This window comes from Saccopteryx leptura, chromosome 2 (assembly GCF_036850995.1).
Source record: "Saccopteryx leptura isolate mSacLep1 chromosome 2, mSacLep1_pri_phased_curated, whole genome shotgun sequence".
Lineage (NCBI taxonomy): Eukaryota > Metazoa > Chordata > Mammalia > Chiroptera > Emballonuridae > Saccopteryx > Saccopteryx leptura.
This window is the reverse complement of record NC_089504.1, coordinates 231718165-231741214: the sequence shown is the minus strand read 5'-3', so window position 1 is coordinate 231741214 and position 23050 is coordinate 231718165. Positions and strand designations below refer to the sequence as shown.

General features: G+C 45.4%; 1 protein-coding gene across 10 annotated transcripts in view; it reads left to right on the top strand.

The window, feature by feature from the left end:
* The window catches only part of MTMR3 (myotubularin related protein 3), a 141513-nt gene extending 119565 nt beyond the window's left edge, over positions 1-21948 (top strand). For 4 of the 10 annotated variants that reach the window (XM_066370522.1, XM_066370524.1, XM_066370520.1 and 1 more), the window contains 11 exons: positions 1294-1425; positions 2977-3088; positions 6845-7040; positions 7857-8042; positions 10697-10867; positions 13159-13304; positions 13975-15394; positions 16521-16631; positions 17095-17183; positions 17947-17973; positions 19743-21948. In XM_066370522.1, coding sequence (XP_066226619.1) covers positions 1294-1425; positions 2977-3088; positions 6845-7040; positions 7857-8042; positions 10697-10867; positions 13159-13304; positions 13975-15394; positions 16521-16631; positions 17095-17183; positions 17947-17973; positions 19743-19914 — 2762 coding nt within the window. In that variant the 3' untranslated portion in view covers positions 19915-21948. The remainder of the gene's footprint in view (positions 1-1293; positions 1426-2976; positions 3089-6844; positions 7041-7856; positions 8043-10696; positions 10868-13158; positions 13305-13974; positions 15395-16520; positions 16632-17094; positions 17184-17946; positions 17974-19742) is intronic. The other 6 variants (XM_066370528.1, XM_066370526.1, XM_066370525.1 and 3 more) reach the window with 3 other exon arrangements.
* The last annotated feature ends 1102 nt before the right edge of the window (positions 21949-23050 follow it).

The window sequence follows — 23050 nt, the reverse complement described above, 5'->3', positions numbered from 1 at the left end:
TTTTTAGCACCTGAGGTGGAGGCTCCATGGAGCCATCCTCAGCGCCTGGGCCAGCTTGCTTGAATCAATTGAGCTATGGCTGTGGGAGAGGGAGAGGGGAAGAGGATAGAGGGGTAGAGGAAGAGGGGAGAATCAAACAGCTGCCTCTTCTTGTGTGCCCTGACCGGGAATTGAACCCAGGACTTCCACATGCCAGTTCAACAGTCTACCACTGAGCCAACCATCCAGGGCTGCTGAGACCTTTTTTTTTCTTTTTTTGGTGGCAGAGACAGAGTCAGAGAGAGGGACAGATAGGGACAGACAAGACAGGAAGGGAGAGATATGAGAAACGTCAATTCTTCGTTGTAGTTCCTTAGTTGGAGAACCCTTTCTTCTTCTTCTTCTTCTTTTTTTTTTTTTTGTATTTTTCTGAAGCTGGAAACGGGGAGAGACAGTCAGACTCCCGCATGCACCCGACCGGGATCCATCCATGCACTCCCGCTCCACCCGGCACGCCCACCAGGGGGCGACGCTCTGCTCACCAGGGGGCGATGCTCTGCCCCTCCGGGGCGTCGCTCTGTTGCAACCAGAGCCACTCTAGCACCTGGGGCAGAGGCCAAGGAGCCATCCCCAGCACCCGGGCCATCTTTGTTCCAATGGAGCCTCGCTGTGGGAGGGGAAGAGAGAGACAGAGAGGAAGGAGAAGGGGAGGGGTGGAGAAGCAGATGGGCGCTTCTCCTGTGTGCCCTGGCCGGGAATCGAACCTGGGACTTCTGCATGCCAGGCCGACGCTCCACCACTGAGCCAACTGGCCAGGGCCAAGAACCCCTCCTTCAAAAGACCTTTTCCTTATAAGACATAGAATTTCATAGAAAAGAGAGAACAAAGCTTCAATTGATGGGATTGAGTAGTCATGGGTCTTGGCAATGAACCAGAAGATCCCTCGTTTCAAACTTAGTTTAAGAGAACTACAGTTGTATGTGTGTGTGTGTTTAATGTCTTTCTTGCATTGTGACAAGAATGGAGTATATATGTGATAAGGGGCCTTCAGTGTCTTCAGACCATGAGGGAAACACCAGGCTTCATTTAAGGACTGCCAGTATGGAGACGAGGTATAGAAGAGAATAGGCAAAATAGAAAATAAAGAGAGAAGTCTATGTTTCTAGAGTTTTGGTTAGATGAATTTCACTTAATTTTTTTTTTTTTTTTTTGGCTTTTTTTGGTACTGTAGTATGTGCCTGTGGTTCTTATTTTGCACAATTCTGGGAGAGACAGGTTCATTTAGTTTTTCCTCCCCACTCCTGATGTTCCTAGATTCGTCTCTGTCAAATGCTTCAGGAGCAGAGAGTTTAGCCATCCAACCTCAGAAGCTTTTGATCTTGGATGCACGTTCCTATGCTGCAGCTGTTGCGAACCGAGCCAAAGGAGGAGGCTGTGAATGCCCAGGTGAGGTATACAGTGCTTTGTCCTCCAACATTCTTTTTTTGTGAGTCCAGCCCTGTGCTCAGTTGTATCTTAGTTCTTAATATGTAATGAATGGCAAGCCATGTTCCTCAGCCTGTCTTGAGAGAGCCAGAGCTCTTTGAATTCTTAATACTACACTCTTTTCAGGGGAGAAATGGAGGAGGGTGTGCAGTGAAACCAAATAATCCTCCTTCCTTGTGCCAACGTTTAGGTCAGGGGGTCGCGACCCGCGCGGGGGTCAAACGACCAAAACACAGGGGTCTAAAGCCATCGGAAGTACATATTTTATTTAAAAATGTATTGTATAATAAATATGTATTTTCTGATGGTTTTATGCAACCCTGTGTTTTGGTCGTTCGACCCCCGCCAGGGTCGCGACCCACAGGTTGAGAACCGCTGCTTTAGGTGATAAGGAAAGTCAATCCTCTCCCATAATAAGGTCTATTCATATTTGGAAGCTACTTCTTTAGTGGCTCAATTTCTCAGCCTTCTAAGAGCTTTTTTTTCCTTTTTTTGTATTTTTCTGAAGCTGGAAATGGGGAGAGACAGTCAGACAGACTCCTGCATGCGCCTGACCGGGATCCACCCGGCACGCCCACCAGGGGTGATGCTCTGCCTACCAGGGGGCGTCGCTCTGTTGCGACCAGAGCCACTCTAGCGCCCGGGGCAGAGGCCAAGGAGCCATCCCCAGCGCCCAGGCCATCTTTGCTCCAATGGAGCCTCGGCTGCAGGAGGGGAAGAGAGAGACAGAGAGGAAGGAGAGGGGGAGGGGTCGGGAAGCAGATGGGCACTTCTCCTGTGTGCCCTGGCCGGGAATCAAACCCGGGACTTCTGCACGCCAGGCCGACGCTCTACCACTGAGCAAACCGGCCAGGGCCTCTAAGAGCTTTTTGTTGCTTCTGACAAGTGGGTATGCTCATCACTGGTCTCACAGAAAACTGTTCACATGGCTTCTACTTAGAAAACCTGGCATAGAAACTGAAGCAGTAAATACAAAACTAGCAAAGCGCCTCTCTTCTAACTGATGACATCTCTACTCTTTGCTGGTTTTCTCCAAAGAAGGACTCCTTGGATGCCAGTTGTGTGCCAGTGGAGCAGGTAGAGGCACCAAGCTCCTTATTCAGATATGATGTAAGTTGGAAATTAAAAGCAGTGGCATCAAGGTGAAATTTGAATGTATGAACTGCATTGTTCTGCCAGGTTCTTTTCAAAGAGATTCCAGAGCTACAAGTTAGCTGAGGCCCAAGAAGTAAACCTGGGGTGAGATGGAAGTACACATATTTTTTATTTTTAAAGTAACAGCTTCTATTTATGTCAGTATCATTACAACTCTTTTCTTTTTGCAAAAACAGCTAAAATTCAAGCACTGTTTCCTCATAATAATAAGGACTAACCTAACATAGGCATCAAAACACTGTAGTTTCATTAGCAGCTACAATGGGTTTGTTTATAGTCATTTTGCTTCTTTCAAATTTGGCCATGTGTACTTTAAACTTACTGTATTTGTATTCTATTTATTGTTTCTATCTCCAGAGTATTACCCGAACTGTGAAGTTGTGTTTATGGGTATGGCAAATATTCATTCAATTCGGAGGAGTTTTCAGTCTCTGCGGTTACTGTGCACACAGATGCCAGATCCGGGAAAGTAAGACCTTGGCCTTCGCTTTAATTTTGCATTCCTTTTTAAATGAGTTCAGAGGTGTCTTTTCTTCTATTTTTCGGAAAACTTCAGTTTTACTGTCAGTTTCTGTGGATATTTTTTTTGTGTGTGTTAGGAGCATGGCAGCATAAATGAGGAGCTGGGGTTAAAATCTAGCCCTTTGATAGGTTTAAAAATGTGCAGCACATAACAAACATCAGCCCTCAGAACAGAAGCATTGCTTTCTTGGTATTCCTGGAACCTCTTCCTTCTCTTCTACATTGTTTTTGGCCCAAAGTAATTTAATTCTTTGGTTTCTGACATCCTGAAGTGACACTTTTTGGCTACGAACTGGGATGTTTTATCATAGTTAAATGTATTCATCATGTTCTAAAAAGAGTTATTAAACTGTTTACAACTTTCTGTTAGGTCAATTCCTTTTACATATTGCTTCTGATTTTTAAACTACCCTCCTTGTGTACTAAGAACATTACTATGATTTTTATTGCTTATTAAAAATGAATGGCTGGCATTTGCAGTAAGGAAGGTGAAATAAGACCCCCATCCCCTCCCAAGGGAACTGTTTGAATACAAGATAAATGAGGAGGAATGCTCTGTAAAACAAATATGGACAGATAAATATTTAAAAGCCTCTGCTACACTATTTCAGGAAGCCAGAAATGGTGCTAGAGAGATAGAATTTTCTCTTTTTGGTATTTGTGCTTAATCCCATAGCTGTTTCCCTGGGTTCTATTCTGTAGATCTCATGATCACCTCAAGTTTTGCAGCATTCCCTATTTGATTTATTAAATCAAATGGCTGCCTGAACCACTTGTGCTAACTCCTAGAAGCAAATGATTAAATTCATCACAGTTGCAATCAGCCCAGAGGGTGAAGCACTTGTCCTTGGGGAAGAGCCTGACTAAAGAAAGGAGCTTGCGCCAGACCTGTGGTGGCGCAGTGGGATAAAGCGTCGACCTGGAACTCTGAGGTCGCCGGTTTAAAACCCTGGGCTTGCCTGGTCAAGGCACATATGGGAGTTGATGCTTCCTGCTCCTCCCCCCTTTCTCTCTCTCTCTGTCTTCTCTAAAATGAATAAATTAAATAAAAATAATTTAAAAAAAAGAAAGGAGCTTGCTGTAAGCTTTGGGAGTTAGCACCTTGCATCTGCTACACATGTACAGAACCCAGCTAGGAACGCTTTCCTCCTTAAAGGGGGACATAGAAAGGAGCATTCGGGAGATCTGCCACTAACTGATGAATTCGGCCAAGTGGCTTAATCCCTGGGGCTGTCAGTTTTCCTATCTATAAGATGAAAGGGATAGAATCCATACTACCTGATCTTGAATGTCTCCCACGTATTAAATTATGAAGTTATTTTTTAAACTCAGAGTTAAAAGATGTAATTAGTACTCACCTGGTCCAAATGAATGTCTGAGGGATTTTTTTGAAAGAAAAAGATAATGCTTTGTCTTTTTTTTTTTCCCTTCAATTATAGTTTACATTCAGTATTAGTTTGTATTAGTTTCAGGTATGTAGCATAGTGGTTAGACAGTCATATACTTTACAGTCATATACTTTACAAAGTGTTCCCTCAACATTTCCAGTACCCATGTGGCACCATTCATATTTATTACAATATCAATAACTATTTTGTAACTACCAATTTGTACTATTTTGTAATATACCAATTTCACCTTTTTCACCCTGCTTTGTCTTTGGCAGCAAGTCATAACTTTCCTTGAAAAGCTGTGGCAGTGGTGGGACCAGCTTTAAACTGTGGAGGGCTAAGGCATGGTGTATTTCTACTCCATTTTTTTAAAAAATAATTTTATTTACTTATTTATTTTTAAGATTTTATTTATTTATGTTAGGAGAGAGAGAGAGACAGAGAGAGAGAGAGAAGGGGGAGGAGGAGGAAGCATCAACTCCCATTTGTGCCTTGACCAGGCAAAGCCAGGGTTTCAAACCAGTGACCTCAGTGTTCCAGGTCGACGCTTTATCCACTGCGCCACCCCAGGTCAGGCCTCTACTCCAGTTTTAGAATAGGATAAGAGTGTGTGGAGTTTCAGCACCTTCTTGGTTGGCAAATTTTGGAGTGCAGCTTCTGTTAGGCGTAGACAACACCAACTGGTTTGTATGAATAATTCAGTCAGGTTCAAGAGAACCTTACACTGGTTCTCATTTACTGTTTCTGCAGGGGCCAGGAGATAGTTTAGTATTTGTTCTCCTAAGCCTTATCTTTTAGTTTCTTTCAAGCCTGAGTGAGGAATGAGAATAAACAATTGATCCACTAGCACAAAAATGTTTCTTGGGTATCTATTAGAAGATAGCAAATCTTGAGATTGAGGTTTGTTTTTTTTCTGTTTTTCTCTTTTCCTCATGATCTGAACATTAGGAATTATCACTGTATGCTAGGTACTGTGCTGAGGATTCAGCTGAGATACAGTTTCTGCCCTCTGAGGATCAAGAGTCTGATTGGTAGACCCTGCTAATCCACATGAAATCAATGCTTATGTGCTACATTCTGTTGTCTGTTTGCCTGGAAAGATCCCCCTCCTTAGACTGTTCCAAAAACTCACACTCATTCCCCAGGGTTTGTATTCCTTTGTAGTAAGTAGTATTGGTAACAACCTTCTCAGAGCCCCCTGGCAGAAGTATTTCCTCATCTGAGTCAGTGTTTAAAGGGCTAAGCTGTGGTCTTAATACAAATATGACTGCATTTTGAGAAATGAGAGCTTTTGGGGTGGGGGGGTAAAGGGAGCATGGAATTCATAACAGCACAAGAAACAAATTGTCCACACAGTTAAAAGACAGATGTGATCAGCTTGTGATTACTCTCAAGGGACAATTTCTGGGATGTGATACTTCCTAAAGGCTTTTTGGAAAAAAAGGGTCTTCTAAATCCCTGCTGAATCCAGTCTCTGTTAAGCCCAGTAATACTATGTAGCCATTGGTGTACCAGTTTCATGAGTCTAAATTATTAGTTGGGTCCTATCCAGTTTTAGTCAGTAGACATTCAAGACTAGAACAGTAGTAGTTCTTGGGGTGTGGGTAACAGGCAATGTTGTCTGCACCATTCTCAAGTGTGGCATACAGCTAACTAGACATACTGTATTCATGAGTTTTCTGTACTTTTTTTTTTTGAGGACTTCTTGGGCAGAGTTGCCAATAATTAAATAGAAATATCTTCTGTTTTACATCTCAGAAGTGGCCGCATTTTCTTCAAAAGAAGATTGCAAAACTTTTTAAAAAATATTTTTATTTATTCATTTTAGAGAGAAGAGACAGACAGAGAGAGAGAAAGAGGGAGGAGCAGGAAGCATCAACTCCCATATGTGCCTTGACCAGGCAAGCCCAGGGTTTTGAACTGGTGACCTCAGCATTTCAGGTTGACGCTTTACCCATTGCGCCACCACAGATCAGGCTATTTTTTTTAATAGGTCTATAGCTACCATAGGCTGAAAAATATTAAATATTATTCTTTGGAAAATTAGCCATAAGATTTTTGGAACAAAAGGTGGTCCTATTAATGACTGTCCTATTTCTAAGGCTCTCCTCTATTGTATAATAGGGTTTAGGCCTCATACTTGTATGTGTGTTACAAAAACACAAAGCTTTTCTGTTTGTTTTGACTGTTTTATTTGACGGGAAAAGTCTTTGGGAATTGCTTTGTAATTTGACATGTATTTGGCATGAATGCAGTCAAGTAAATCACAAGAGTTAGAATTTCCTTATCCTCTTCTGTTTTTATTTTTATAGTTGGCTCTCAGCTCTTGAAAGCACAAAATGGCTCCATCACCTCTCTGTGCTTTTGAAGTCAGCACTTCTGGTAGTGCATGCCGTGGATCGTGATCAGCGACCAGTGCTGGTGCACTGCTCAGATGGCTGGGACCGCACCCCCCAGATTGTGGCATTGGCTAAGCTCTTGCTGGACCCTTATTACCGAACCATAGAGGTGAGTGCATCCAGGGAGTAGGATTTAGTACTTCAGCGTGAGTCGGGGAAACCTTGGAGGATTTTATGATCCATTTTGGTCGTGTGGTAAGGTTTAGTGAAAGTGAAATTTCCTTGTGTGTAAATCATTGCTTCTTTCCCTTGAGCTAAATTATGTTGTTGTCTACCACAGGTCTTGCTTCTTATATTGGGCAAATTGTGGATAATGAAGTATTGAGAATACAGACATATTTTCCTTTATAGTCTACCTAGTTGGAAAAGTTTTGGCTAGCCCAGGAAAATGGGGCTTCTATGGAAGAATACTTATTACGGTTATAGCTCTCACCACATAGTATCTTGTGGAGAAAGAACTCTATCCTGAAATAACTACCTGTTAGGTTAAAGATGTAAGAAAAACCATAAATGTACCTTGAAATATATGAAAATTGGGGGTTAGGAAAGATTTTACAATAATGACTTTGTAACTATAACATGAAAGAAATTAAAAAATAAAAAATATTTGGGGAAAAATGTGACTTTTATATAGTGAATGAAAAAGGCTAAAAATATGCATTAACTCAAGAAAAAGGCTTAGATAAATGCTCAGTTAGTACCCTGTTGATGATTATGGGATTGAGTTGAGGAAATGGGAAATTTGGCATAGGCATGTCTTGTCAGGGATGGAGTCTTTGGCCTTAAGGCTGGATGGACCCAGGACTTTTACTATGGACTTAGTGGGAGGCCATTAAAAGGATTCACTGCTAGTGACACGAGGTTCAGGACTGTCACAATCTGGATAGACAAGCACAAATGGTCTCTCTTGGATGATTCTCTGCAGGGTTTCCAGGTCCTCGTGGAGATGGAGTGGCTGGATTTTGGCCACAAGTTTGCTGACCGGTGTGGTCATGGGGAGAACTCAGATGATCTGAATGAGCGTTGCCCAGTGTTTCTGCAGTGGCTTGACTGTGTTCATCAGCTTCAGAGGCAATTTCCTTGCTCTTTTGAGTTCAATGAAGCATTCCTTGTGAGTTCAGGCATATGATTCTTTATTTTGGGGACCTTCTGAATATGTGGGGGGTATGAATGCAAATATTAGTGGGCCTGTTTTTACTTGAAACTCTGCATCCTTTTTAGAATTTAATAGAAGGGCCATTCTTTCATTTTTTAAAATTAAAAAACAACAATAAAGTATTCCTTGAATTTAGGCGTACTAGGTTTGTGTAAAGTCTTTGAGCTGGTTTATACTAAGTTTTTAACATGCATGGTAGTATCTAGAAATAGAAACAATAGAGTGGCCCTCTGTGCCTTCCACTTCATCTACCAAACCCCCTATATCTGTCCCCTCCCCTTTGACAGAGAACACGCTATCCTTGCCTTCTTTCAGGCCCTCCTTCCTTCCATTTGTTCACCAGCTACTGTCTCCTTTCTGCTCGGCTGCATGGCTCCAGCATTTTTCCTCTCTGCCTTTTGCATTGGTATATTTCCTTCTCTGCCAGGTCATTGCCATCAGTGTACAAGCACCGTGTAATGGCTCTCATCTCATCCTACTTTTCTCAGTCCTGCTCCCCTCTCTGATTCTCATTTCTTCACAGCAGAGCTCCTGAAGTCTTCTGCATTTACTATCTCAAATGATCTTCCCAGTCCCTCCCTTTCTCTCTCTTTTTTCCTCTTCTTACCCGTTCTCTCTCAGACCCACTCCAGTCAGGTGTTCACCCCACCACTTTATCAGCTGTTCTTGTTAAGGTGACTAGTGAGTGACCTTCCTGTAGCTAATCTAGTGATCAGCTCTAAGTCTTCATCTTTTTAAAAATACTTAGTTTCCACTTATTTAAAGATCTAGCAGTCTCTGTACATTCATCTCTTTTTTAAATTGAGGAATAACTTAGATAAATAACATAATTAGTTTCAGGTATGTAACAATGATTCAATAGTTGTAGATATTGGGAAGTAATCATCACAATCTATTCATTATTATACATAATTACTTAATATTTTTCTTGTAACAAGAACTTTTCAGATCTACTTTCAGCAACTTTCAAATATGTAATACAGTAGTAGTAACTATAGGCACTGTGTTGTACATTACACCCCCCCTAACTTATTTATTTTGTGATTGGAAGTTTACCCTTTTTTTTTGGTCTTCCTCTTTGATCCATCATTAATATTTGTCACAGTTTAATCACTCCTTTCTTGAAACACTTGAAATCGTTGACTTCAGTGTGCGTACTCTTGTAGTTCTCTTCTACATCACCAGCTGGTCCTTTCAGTCTCCTTTGCTGGTTTCTCCTTATCTGCCCAGTTCTGAATTTTGCAGGGCCCCAGGGCTCAGCCTCCAGGCTGCTGCTTTATCTTTATTTCCTCTAGGGACTTCATCCACTCCAGTGATTTTAATTGCTCTCTATGATTCCCACATTTATACATCATCAGCTCAGTCCTCTCCACTTAACTCAGACTCAACATATCCAACTGTGACTACTTAGTATGTCCGCTTGGATGTCTTAATGGTATTTCAAACTTAACATTTAAAAAATTTAGTTCTTGATTTCCACATCTCCCCACCTCAAAACCTGCACTTTCAGAAGTCTGCCATTTTGCCAAAGGCAATTCAATCCTTCCATTTATTTAAAGCAAAAATTTGTCATCCTCAGCTCTCCTCCTTCTTTCATATTCCACATTCAATCTGTCATTAGATCCTGCAGTTCTGCTTTCAAAATACATCTAAAACTTGACTACTTATTGCTGTCTCTACTGATTCCACACTGGTCTAAGCCATCATCACCTCCTGCCCCAATTTGAGAAGTCAATTCAGCAACCAAAGGGATCCTTCTAAAGCATAATACAGACCATGTCATTCCTCTGCTGAAAAACCTCCAACAACTTTCCATTTTATACAGAGTAAAAGTCAAAATCTTTAAAAATGGCCTGTAGGGCTCCTAGATGTTACCCTGTCTAGCTTCATTTTCTACCATTCTCCTCCTTGTGCAGTGTCCTTAGCACACTGGTCTCCATCTGTTTCTCAGAACTCACAAAGCATACTCGCCTTAAGGCCATTGTGCTTGCTATTATCTCTATTGAGCATTTCCCTTCTCAATACCCACATGACCTGCTCTCTAATTCCATCAGGTTTTGGGTCAGTGGGGCTTTCCCACACTGCCCTGCATGTGCCCTGTCCCTCTTACTCTGCCTATTGTTGTCCATAGCACTGGCCATCTCTCTCTCACAACTAAATAAGCTCCATCAGGGTAGGAGAGCTATCTGATTATTGTTGTATATCAGCCCTGTAGGAATGTCTGGGGTAGGTGAGATGCTCAATACCACATAATGAAAAGTGTGATCTCAGTTCAGACAGGGTTATACACTGACCTGCTTGTCATGCAGTTTATATGCTCTGTCGCTTTTGAGAGAGACTGTTAAGGCTTCAGAGACGGTCGGGGAGGTAAGAGGAGTGGGTATGCCAATTACCTGTCTTGGCTCTTTTGAATCAGGAGTAATGGTGGTTCAGGTTGGTGCTCTGAAATTGGTGTTTTGAGTAGGCGGCTATTCTGTGGTTTTACTTGGTTCTCCCATCCTTAATGCGTGTGTGAATTGAAGTGCTGTCAGGGATGTCTGGGAAGATCTTTTCCCAGAGAATGCATACCATATTGTTTGACTTTGCCTCATTGCACTCTCCTCCCTTAGGTGAAACTGGTACAACATACCTACTCTTGCCTCTTTGGAACATTCCTGTGCAACAACGCCAAGGAAAGAGGGGAAAAGCATACTCAGGAACGGACATGTTCCGTGTGGTCGCTGCTTCGAGCGGGCAACAAGGCTTTCAAAAACCTACTGTATTCCTCTCAGTCAGAAGCCGTATGTATCCTTTAGCATATCCTCTAAATCAGCAGAAGGATTTTATGGGAGGGGATACGGGAGTCCTTTTGAGTAATGATTGACTGTTTTCTTGAAGCCATCTCTGTTGTCCCTGATGAGTTGGTCCTATTTTTTTCCTACTGCTCTATCCTGAGAAAGGCCTATTTTCTGGTGATGCTCTGACCTGCTTCTGACCACCTTTGTTCAGGGTGGTTTAATATACATCTCTACCACTCTAAACATGATTCTTTTCTAGCACCTCTGCCAGAACTAATTTATTTCTAGCATGTTCTGTCTAATGAGTGGTAGAGGCACTTAAATTGTTTCCTGGATGTCACTGATAGCTCAGAAGGAGCTGCAACCAGGTGCTCAGCACCCTTCCAGTATCAACAGGTGATGACATTCCACTGCAGTTTCTGTCTCAGGGGCAGAAAATTATGTGATGCTAGCATGTTTTTTTGTATTTTTCTGAAGCTGGAAACGGGGAGAGACAGTCAGACAGACTCCCACATGCGCCCGACCGTGATCCACCCGGCACGCCCACCAGGGGGTGACGCTCTGCCCACCAGAGGGGGATGCTCTGCCCCTCCGGGGGGTTGCTCTGTCGGGACCAGAGCCACTCTAGCGCCTGGGGCAGAGGCCAAGGAGCCATCCCCAGCGCCTGGGCCATCTTTTGCTCCAATGGAGCCTCAGCTGCGGGAGGGGAAGAGAGAGACAGAGAGGAAGGAGATGGGGAGGGGTGGAGAAGCAGATGGGCGCTTCTCCTGTGTGCCCTGGCCAGGAATTGAACCCGGGACTTCTGCATGCCAGGCCGACGCTCTACCACTGAGCCAACCGGCCAGGGCCTTTTTTGTATTTTTCTGAAGCTAGAAACTGGGAGAGACAGTCAGACTCCCGCATGCACCCGACCAGGATCCACCCGGCATGCCCACCAGGGGGCGACGCTCTGCCCCTCCGGGGCATCGCTCTACTGCGACCAGAGCCACCCTAGCGCCTGGGGCAGAGGCCAAGGAGCCATCCCCAGCGCCTGGGCCATCTTTGCTCCAATGGAGCCTCACTGTGGGAGGGGAAGAGAGAGACAGAGAGAAAGGAGAGGGGGAGGGGTGGAGAAGCAGATGGGCGCTTCTCCTATGTGCCCCAGCCGGGAATCGAACCCGGGACCTCCGCACGCCAGGCCGACGCTCCACCACTGAGCCAACCGGCCAGGGCCTAGCATGTTTGTCTTTGTAATTCTCTCCCTACATGAAGAACTGGTAGGCCCTCTAAGATTTTGTCCCTCAAAAGGAACACCGTCTGTTAAGCAGAGGAAAGAAGGCACTTACATCTGTGTGCTGATACATGGTAATGTTTCTTTTGTCAGAATGCATCTTAAATTCTAAAGAAGTCAAAAGGAGGCTAATCAGGTTATACTACTTGGCTGGACTATTAACATGCTTTAGACCAGGGGTCTCCAAACTGCGGCCCCCTAAGGCCATTTATCTGGCCCCCACTGCACTTCTGGAAGGGGCACCTCTTTTATTGGTTAGTGAGAGGAGCATAGTTCCCATTGAAATACTGGTCAGTTTGTTGATTTAAATTTACTTGTTTTTTATTTTAAATACTGTATTCCCGTTTTGTTTTTTTACTTTAAAATAAGATATGTGCAGTATGCATAGGGATTTGTTCATAGTTTTTTTTATAGTTTGGCCCTCCAATGGTCTGAGGGACAGTGAACTGGCCCCTGTGTAAAAAGTTTGGGGACCCCTGCTTTAGACTATGTTTAAGTAGAGAAGAAAGATTTAAGCTAGCTGCTTCTGTGTCTCCCTTACTGGGCCTGCTGGAGAAATAACTACAGGAAGAGATTACCCCCCTTTTCACATGATTAATTTAAATGATTCTATAAAACAGGTTTGACAGTGTCTTCTGAAGCCAAGAGTTTGTACCAGGCAACAGATGATCACCATCTAGTGAAATGACTCACTTTTGTATGCAGTAAAAGCAACAAATTAAGCCAATAAAAGTCAGTCCTTCAGTAAAGGTGACCTGAGAGATAAATTTTTAAGTTTATTTAAAAATTTAAAATTAAATGTGTTCATGCCCACAAGAGCTTCTCAGGTGAAAAATGTTGCCAAAAACTCCTATATAGGCCCTCTTGGGAGATAGACTTGTATCCTCCTATGCTAACTCCCTTTGGAGATTTGCCAAAACCTGTTGGATGTTCTAGCTTGATACTTGTTCTTGACCCTTATTTCTAAACAGTTCTAAAAGATTCGTTGGGACTTGTTTAAACCTGTTCTTCTACTCTCTCTCAGGTTCTATACCCTGTGTGTCATGTGCGTAACCTGATGCTGTGGAGTGCAGTGTACCTGCCCTGCCCATCCCCATCCACCCCTGTGGATGACAGCTGTGCACCATACCCAGCCCCTGGCAGCAGCCCTGATGATCCACCCCTGAGCCGGTGAGCCCAGGGTTGATGCCAAGGCCTTAAGTCTTGTGTGCTGTATTCCTTTGTTAGGATATGGTCAGGGGTCCTGACAATGGCTGGCTCCACACACTTTCTTAGATCTCTGAAGTTTTATTAGGAAAGGTATAAGGGTCCTGGGTTACTAGGGTATAAGCTTCATTTCCTGAAGGGTCTTTGGGACCCTATTGCTACCCCATCACTCTGCTGCAGGCACTGAGCAGTTCTCATAGGAGCAGATCCTATGGGTTCCTTGTGACTCTCTGGCTTGAGTTTCAGTCACTGAATTAACTTTTTTGAATTCAGACTGATAAATGATAATTTAATATATTGTAATATCAGAAAATTAGCAGTATTTCTTTTCCTTTGCCACTGGTTGAGAAACAGCAGTATCATGAACTTCTAAAAATAGCATTTACTATTCGCTTATTTGTTTATATCAGACATGGGGTAGGTTATGATGCAAGAGGAAATCTGCAGACTTAAAGAAGGGTTGGTCCTGGAGCTTTGCCTTTCCAGCAGTCTGAGCCTTACTTCAGAGAAGCCATAGCTTCTTGAGTAGTTATAATGGGCCCAATTGTGAAACAATAGCCTGTTGAATCCTGTTGTCTCCTACTTCCCCTCTGAACAGCCTGAGTTTCATTTCCCCCACATTCCTTTCTTTTAGGCTACCAAAGACAAGATCATTTGACAATCTGACCACAGCCTGCGACAACACAGTGCCTCTGGCCAGCCGGCGCAGTAGTGACCCAAGCCTGAACGAAAAGTGGCAGGAGCACCAGCACCGGCGCTCACTAGAATTGAGCAGTCTGGCAGGTCCTGGAGAGGAGCCTCTTGATCCTGACAGCATGGGGAAGCCATCCAAAGTGCTGAGTGGGGCAGAGCTGTCCGTTGCAGCTGGAGTGGCTGAAGGGCAGATGGAGAACATTTTGCAGGAGGCCACCAAAGAGGAGAGTGCAGTAGAGGAGACTGCCCAGAGGGAGATCACCGAGATGCAGGAGTTCACAGAGAAGGCTCTCTTAGAAAAAGAAAGCAGGGGGAAGGCTCCTGAGTGCTCAGCCATTGTACTTCATCAAACACCACCACTGAATGCTGCTGTTTTGACAAGCCCTCCAGACGTCAGCCTTTCTCCCTTCTCACAGGGTATTCCGGAACAGCAGGGTGGGCATAGTGTTCTCAGTTCTCTCCAGGAGCTCCCCAGGGGAGAGGATGTCCAGGAGGTCCCTGTGGAACAGCCTCAAATAGGAGCTATCATAGAGGACAGGGAAGAGGCAATTCGTACAATCCCAATAGATGCAAAAATTGGTTATGGTACCTCACAGTCAAGTTCTCTGCTGCTCTCCCAAGTCCCATTTGAGGCCAGAGGACCAAATATAGACAGTTCCTTGGACATGTTAATGGAAGATAAAGAAAAGTCAGAAAGTGGGCCCCAAGACCATCATAAACCTTCCCTGGTAAACAGTGGCAGGTTCAGTGGCATGGACATGCTTTCTCAAGCCGTGGAGCCCAGGCATCCAGAGAGGAATCTGGCTGAGAGGCCCCAACTGGGATCTGTGGTGCATAGGACTTCCCCTGACAGCACCCACAGCCCAGCACATTCTCCTTGTGCCTTGCCTGTAGCTGAATGTAAAGACGGGCTTGTGTGCAATGGTGTCCCAGAGACTGAAAATAAGGCCTCAGAGCAGCTCCCAGGGCTTAGCACCCTCCAGAACTACCCTACCCCCAATGGGCACTGCGCCAATGGGGAGGCTGGGAGGAGCAAGGACTTGCTGAGCCATCAGGTTTCTGCCAAAAGCTGCAGCTCTGCCCACTTACACTCGAGGAACTTGCACCACAAGTGGCTGCATAGCCAGTCAGGGAAGCCATCTGTAACTGGCAGCCCTGACCAGCCTTCCCGCAGCCACCTGGATGATGATGGCATGCCTGTGTACACAGACACTATCCAACAGCGCCTGCGTCAGATCGAATCAGGCCACCAGCAGGAAGTGGAGACCTTGAAGAAACAAGTACAGGAGCTGAGGAGTCGCCTGGAGAGCCAGTACCTGACCAGTTCTCTACGCTTCAATGGGGACTTTGGGGATGAAGTGGTGAGTATTCCATGCTCCATAGCTGCCCAAGGAAACAGGGCACACTGAGGCCGGACATCCTTTGTGACTGGTGCATGGTGACTGGTACAGATTCCTCAAAGAATTGGAAAGGTCTAGAGTACCCCTGTTGAGAGAGGTTGGAGAGCAGCCTTAGCCATATGAATGGCAGTCTGCCTCTTTTTGTTTTCTGCTTTGCTTACTTTCCATGGTATCCTGTTTAGGTGGTTAGAATAAGGAAGAGTTAGCACTCACTACATGGTTGGTCAAATTTCTTTGGAGAGGGGATCATACGTTAAGAAGGGCATGATCTCCTGGGAAGAGTAGTATTTGTAGGGCAATGTCAAATATTCCTGCTAAATTGTAGTGCCTGTCCAACCCCAGTAGCTAGTAAACTAGTAGTACCCCAAACATGGGCTGTACCTGTGAAAGTTTAGTTGGTTTTTTTTAACAGATATTTGTTATCTACTTTGTGGCAGGTGATGGCAGTAGAAGTGGGGAGAAGTGATTGGTTTCTAGCAATGTCAAGTTAGCACTGATGGGATCTGGTAACTGAAGTGGTACCTGAGGGGAGGTTCTCATGGAGGCTCTCATCTCAGTGTGTGTGCTGATGTTCAAGTACTTGGTGTTGAAGTACAAGTGTGAGCCTGGCTCTGAGGCAGTCAGCGTACATTAAAGGCGGGTTCAATTAAAACTGACTTCCTAGTTTTCCTTCATACTAATGATGATTTCTCATTTTCCCAAAGAGTCCTTCAGAGAAAGGAGGACATGCCCAAAGCACTCAGTTTCAACACACAGATGTAAGTGGCAGGGTTGGATGACAGGCCCACTGGAGCACCTGACACTCCATCCTGGTCACTTCTGCCCCTCTCACTTTTTGGAACCTACTGTCCATCTTTCCACTCCAGAATCACTGTACACACCCTTAGACCTGTGTCTCTCTTCCAGCTGAGCTCAACCCTGTCTCTGCACCTGCTCAACCCAATTCTTGATGGCTGATGTACCTACAGATTTGGCAGCCTTAACACTCAGGCCCACACAAAGTCCCCAGTGCTCCCTTCTTTTCCAAGCTCTTTCTTCTGGGAGGAGACCAGGTTCATTCGCTTCAGCTGTGTTTGTTTGCCAACAGACTTCAATCCCCGACTCGGAAAGCAATCTGGATCAGAACTCTTTGTCTCGCTGCAGCACAGAGATTTTCTCTGAAGCCAGCTGGGAGCAGGTGGATAAACAGGACACAGAGGTACAGGCTCAGCCCCTGTTCTGAGTGCCATCCATGCAACTGTTTTTGCAGTTCTTCTCCATCTCCACCCCTACCCCATGCCCCTGGCCAAGGAATGACCTCATAGCACACTCAGCCTTGAGCCTCTGTGTATCTCAGCACCTCTGAATCCCTATCAAGCCTAGATTTCTGAGCCAGGGAGACTCAGCAAGCTAGTCCTCATTGCCTGTATGAACTGGAGTTTTGCCAGCTCTCATAGTGACCCAAGTTGCTGCTGCCTGCCATTTTAACTAAGGGGAGTTTGGAGTCCCCTGCAGGAAAATGATTCGGACGCCTTTCTTGTACTGCTGATATCAGACCTGCTGGTCTGGTGCCACCAGAGCCAGTGTGGTCCTTGTGACTCTTGCTGCCCCCAGCATGGCTCTGCTGGCTCCAGCTGGATAGCCCATTTCCTGTCATTAACCTGGCCCCATCTATTTTACAGATGACCCGTTGGCTCCCTGACCACCTGGCTGCCCACTGCTATGCCTGTGACAGCGCCTTCTGGCTCGCCAGCAGGAAGCACCACTGCAGGTGCCATTGAGGGGTGTGGCGGGGTGGCGCAAGGTGTGGGGCTGAGATTTGGCTCACAGAGCCTGTAGATTGGACAGATGCAGGCATCTGGCTGGCAGTATTCTGTCTAAGGTAAACCCCAGTGTTTATAGAACCCCCAAGTTATGCTTCGTGCCTCTGAAGTTGGTGTTTGCAGAACATCATTGGTGTTTTCTTCCAGTTCAGAGTGATCATGACTAAATTTTGAAATGTGCAAATTATGTCCCTTTTTGTTTTATTTTGCTTCCTAGATTGGTAGAGCAATAGGCACCACCCAAACCACCATTTCTTATTCCTAAAATAAAATTGCTTCCCACTCAACATGGCTGTTCTAAGGAAAAGTAGTTTTCTTGCTGTGGACAGGGAACTTCTTTTTCCTATACCTTATTCCTGTTTCCAGACCCCAAAGTTGTTATCTGGGGTTAGTAGTGGGACAGCTGAGGACATAGTCTTTAATCCTTAAGGCTCTTGACTTTTTCCTTTCTTCCTTGGTTGGGTAGTAAATTGCTAGGGATGCTTTGCCCCAACTGGGGTGGTGACTGGAGGATGTTCAGTGTTCTTGGTATAAGAAGTTTATATGAATCGTGGCATAGTTTACACACCTGTGTGAACCCAGATTGAAAATGGAATCACCTCTTTTTCTAGTTATGATACTTAGAGGATTGTATATCTCCCCCACCCTGTACCCCAAGCCCAAATGTCTTTGGTTGGCTTCTCCTCTGAGCTCTTTCTCCCCTCCTTGCAGGGACACTGACCGTGTTGATCAAACGTGGTGAGCATTTGCAACAACCTGTCTGTGATGTCTGCACATATACAATAACTTCACACTAACGCTGCCATTCTCCCCTCTCTGCACTCATTGATTTGTAACCTGGGACTAGGAGCACAGGCAGGCAGGTGGGCTTGGGGGAGAACCAAAGTAGCCAGCTGAGGACCATTATGACTGAGTCAGGCTGCAGTCCTCTACTCCCTTCCTGACTATATAGGTCAACTGAGCCATCTTGCTTATGACAAGCAGTGATTCAGCAGGGGCTGGTCTTGTGGGGTAGAATGTTGGATTTTTAGAGCTATTTCTTTCAGGTCAGTCTATCTTTGAGATGCTAGAATGATGCTAATGACTTCTATGCTAAACAGCATCGCTGCTTTTTTTAAAAAAAGAGACCAGAATTGAACAGAGTTGGTCTTTCCAAAGATTTGTTTTAACATGGAAAAGTTTGAGAAGATTCCACTTAGAGTATGTCAGGATCCCCTGGAAGAAGTCAGATTGAAAAGCTTATGTCAGACTTTTGAACTGAACTCTAGCCGGTATGTTAAATCAATGTGAATATTCAGAAATAGGTTGAAGTAATTTGGTTCTTGCTGACTTATGCTTTTCAGAAAGAGTTGTGAAGTACTTATGCATTCTATGAAGTTTTGTGTGTTTTAGTTCTTTGTCTTTCCATTGCCATGTGTCTAGACTTTTCCTTTTGTGGTAATCTTTTGTCCTGAAAGGGAATTCAGTATTGTCTTCTCCATGCCTAAGTAGTCCTTAATCCAGTAGTGGGTTTGCATTTTGAGGAGCATAAATGTTGAGTGATGTTGGCTAAGGAGAATTTCCCTTTGTTGGTTTCCCCAAGTCTTTGGTGGGCTGTGTTAGGCTCATTGGGATTGATTGTCCTTTAGGGGCTGGCAAAAGTGGGTTTGTAAGGTGGGCAGAAACTCATCCTCTGCCAGTTCTCTTTCCTGTTAGCTGTGAAGAGTATCTTTTTTGGGTGTGCAGACCTGTGTTGCACAGACACATCAGAGCTGGGCTTTCAAGTGGAGGAAGAGAGGGAGGCCTGGGGCTTAGGGACAGTCAGGCCTTCAGGTAGGGTTCTGCTAGTCCCTGGAGTTGCATGGGGAGAGGGGAACAAGCCATAATTGACTGATACCTGTCTAATAAGGGTGTGTGTACACGCACGTGTATTCATCCGTGTTCTTGTCCTTTCACCCTGAGCATGTGTCTGTCACTGTTTGCTTGTCTCCTGGCTTTTGCATGCTGGAAGCAGAGCGGTCCTAAATGGCAGCAGTCTATTCTCTACATTGCTGTTGCTGCCTCTGAGCCTCTGGGAAGTGGCTCTTTGGGCAAGGCTCCTCACCCCTTGCTGGGGTGGGTATTTTCTGTCATCTGGGGGCTTGTGGGAGTTCCATTGGACTCTGGCCTCTCTGTGATCACAAGCTACATAGAGGCTGTTGCCCAGCTGGGTGTGGCCACTGGGTTTTCCTGGGCCAGGACTTACCTTTAGAAGTAGCAGCTGCTTTTACCCTGGGCTCATTTATTCTCAAAGATCTCTCTTGAGCAACGTCCTCCTGTGCACCTGGTGACCTTGAGCCATAGTGATAAGACAGCCAAGAAAAAGTGGCTGTGACAGTTAGGTAGGGATCCTCTCCCTGCCTGGCTTTGCTCTTAGGAGTCTCCAGCGCATCTGAATTACATACAACAAAGTTCTGTCTTCTGAGGCTGGTTTCCTCACCCATATCTGCTACTGAAACTAACATTGTTTTGTTTCTTCTCCTCTCAAGGAATTGTGGAAATGTATTCTGCTCCAGTTGTTGTAACCAGAAGGTTCCGGTTCCCAGCCAGCAGCTCTTTGAACCCAGTCGAGTGTGCAAGTCTTGCTATAGCAGCCTACATCCCACAAGCTCCAGCATTGACCTTGAACTGGATAAGCCCATTGCTGCCACTTCAAACTGAATCTCAGTGACCTGGGGCAGGCAGAGGCCAAGCTGCTGTTCTCTGACAGGCCCGGCAGACCGAGAGGCCCATGCACTTTGGAATGGGGGCATGGAACCACCTGTGCAGAGTGACAGAAATTTGGGGTGTACCACTGGATTGTAGATTGATTTTTCTTTCCTGTTTTTTTTTTCTTTTCCCTTTCACCCTTTCTCTACCTCCCAAAAAGAAAAAAAAGTTCCCTGGTTGTCTTGGGGGGGATTTTTTTTTTAAATGTAATACTAGAGGTTGCCAGGCCCCCTGTAACAGAGCCGCCCATTATTAGGCGATGCTGAGGATTGGCCTGGTTCCTCAGGATGAGGAGGCTGGTCAGAAAGAGGAGTGAAGGCCTGAGATAGTGAACAGGGAAGAAAGCCAGTCCTAACTTTGTGACCATTCCTCATACCACCGCCATGTCACAGCTGGTTGGAAAAACCTTTGCTGCTGAGGAGGCTAGAAATATCTCCCCTAAGAACACTACCCCTGCGGCCCTCTCCCTCCTGTAAGGGGCCAGACCAGTTCCACCTCACAGATGGAATGAGATTGGTATTTGGAGGGAGGGGCACATAGTAAATGGATTCTAGTAATCCCTTTGGGAGAAGGAATGTGTTACGCTCTTCTGAGGCAGTAAAAGGGGAGGGACTAGGTATGGGTGGCCAGCATATTCTCCCATGGGACTCTGTTTTTAACTTGATGCAGATTGTCTAGGGCAGTGTTTTCAGCCACCAGTGCAGTTGAAAACTACTGGTCTAGAACTTCCTTCACTGTCATGGGTCTGTCTCCCTTAGCCAGGCTGTGTAGTGTTTCCCACCCTCAAGCATAAAAGTGCAGACTGGCCAGAGTGCAGTGTCCTGTTGCAATGGCCAAGGCCTGCCCTGAGCCTTGTCATCTGGAAGCCCCTTCTGGGGCCTGGTCACCCAATCTCTTCCATGGCCAGCACAGGGAAATCCACTCAGGGTTCCAAAAATTCCCCATTCCCAAACCAACAAATCATGGACCTCCCCCTTAAGGGGTAGAATCAGCCTTTTAGAGAGCAAGCCTCTGGAAAAGGGGTTATGTCCCATACAATCAGCCTTCCTCCTACTCTCCTTCCTGGGGCAGCAGTCCCCCTGCCCTGCTCCTGTGCTGCTGGCCAGCAGTAAGGGCCTACTTGGTGACTCTGCAGTCCTTAGAGAAATAACACAGCCCATAAGCAATTCAGGGCATTTTCCCACAGTAAGCTTTGATGTGGTCCAAAAGAGCCTTAAATCAAGAATATTTGTGGTGGAGGTGGATATGGGGAATGGGTGGAGAGTTTAGGTTTGTGCTTTGTAATCTTGGCATCCATGTTTTGTGCCTGCCCTCCCTTTTGGGGAAAGGGCCGTGCTTGGTTCTGCTAAAAGCTGCTAACTGGTAACAGGGCAGATTGTGGGGAGTGGTGGGGGTGAGACCAGGGAACTCTTCTGACCCTTTGGAAACAGTCCCCTGGCCAAGGGCAAGTTCTGTCTCAGGAAGGTGGCTCCTGTGTGTGCCTGGGTGTGTTTAAGACGTGGCCCCAAAGCCTTCCCTGGAGCAGCCAGTCCAGGCAGAGCCAAGAGCATCTGAGCACGTCTCCGACTTCCAGTACAGCAGGTTGCTGGGAGTTTGAATTTAGTGAAACAGGGTGTAGTTCTTCTCCACACTCTGTGTGGTCTACCCGTGCAGGTAGGGAGAAGTCAGTCTAATTGAAGATTGTGCAGTTCATAGTGACAGGTGCCAAGAGGTTATGATACGGGTTTCTTGGGTCTGATGTACAGTGTGAATAAATGCTTGCAGCTCTTAGCCCTTTTTTGATCAATGAAGCACTTTTTTATTAATATTTTTCCTTTGTATGTAAAGGAGGAACCATAACTCTTCGTAGCTGTATATATAACCCTTTTTTCCTAAAGAGGAGTCAGTGCTCCTATATTTTTCATTTTTTGTCAAAGCAAGAAGTAAATACTTTAGAACTGTTAAATATATAAATAAAGTGAATAAAGTTTAGTGTTCCGCATGGTAGCATTTGCTAACACGTTCTAATTGTTTTCCCTGTGGTTTATCCCCTCTTGATCCCTTTTCCCTCTTGTACAGAAGCAGTTTGAGTGGCTGCTGGAAAACTAGACTTTGGCAAAGGAAAACTAGACTTCTTTTGACCTCTGGACCTTGGCAAGAAACCATACCACAATGCCTAAGCACCTGAAGCACCTGAAACACATTTCTTTGGTGGTTTTGCCCCTAACACGTCTAAAGCTAAAAAGGCAAAGCAGTCAGGCATCTTAATAATCAAGTGGTTCTTCCTTATCTGAAGAACTTAGCATCAGTAGTAATTAAAATTACCTCTGGCCTCCATGCTCCGCCCCCCCCCTCCTTTTTTTTGCTGCTATTGCTGCTCTGATTTCAGGGCAGCCAGTGCTCTGGCCCCTTAACCCCACCTACCCAAGGAACATTAGCTGCATCTATAGCAGTGGTTCAGCACAGAGTCCTGCATGCAGTGGAGTGAAAGATGTAGCAGGGAGAGTGGGTAGCTAGAAAGTGCTCCTGTATGTTCTTGGATGAAATTATGGCTGGGCAGAGACCTCAGGGCAGAAACGAAGCTGGATGTGATTGGATTATATGCCTAACTAGGGGTCTCTCCCTCCATAGAGGGAGGAAGGAACCTCTGTTCCTTAAATCTGCAACCAGCTGAGCAAGACCATAGCTTCCTATCAAATCTTGGCTAGTTTCTGCTCTTCACAGAGGTGGATTTTCTTTTCATGTGTCACTATTGGTTATCCCTTGAGGGAGGTACATTGTGTAATTCCTCCCTAGGGAGGGTTGCTGTTTAGTAGTAAGTACTCAGCTCTGGGGCCCCCAGCCCACTATTTCTGAGGTGAAATGGCTGGGCTTTGAAGAGTGACCTGCTCAGCGCCCCTCTGAAAACCTTAACTCTGGGTTGGGCTATCCAGGGTCACTTTCTGGGTGGATGTACTCTGTGCCTAGAGCACACAAACATTTAAAAACAGCTCAGCTGGTTCTAGTGCAGGGGTCTCAAACTCGCGGCCCGCCCACCAATTTTGTGCGGCCCGCAGACTAATCAAACTTCGTGGATTAGTCTGCGGGCTGTATAAAATTGGTGGGCGGG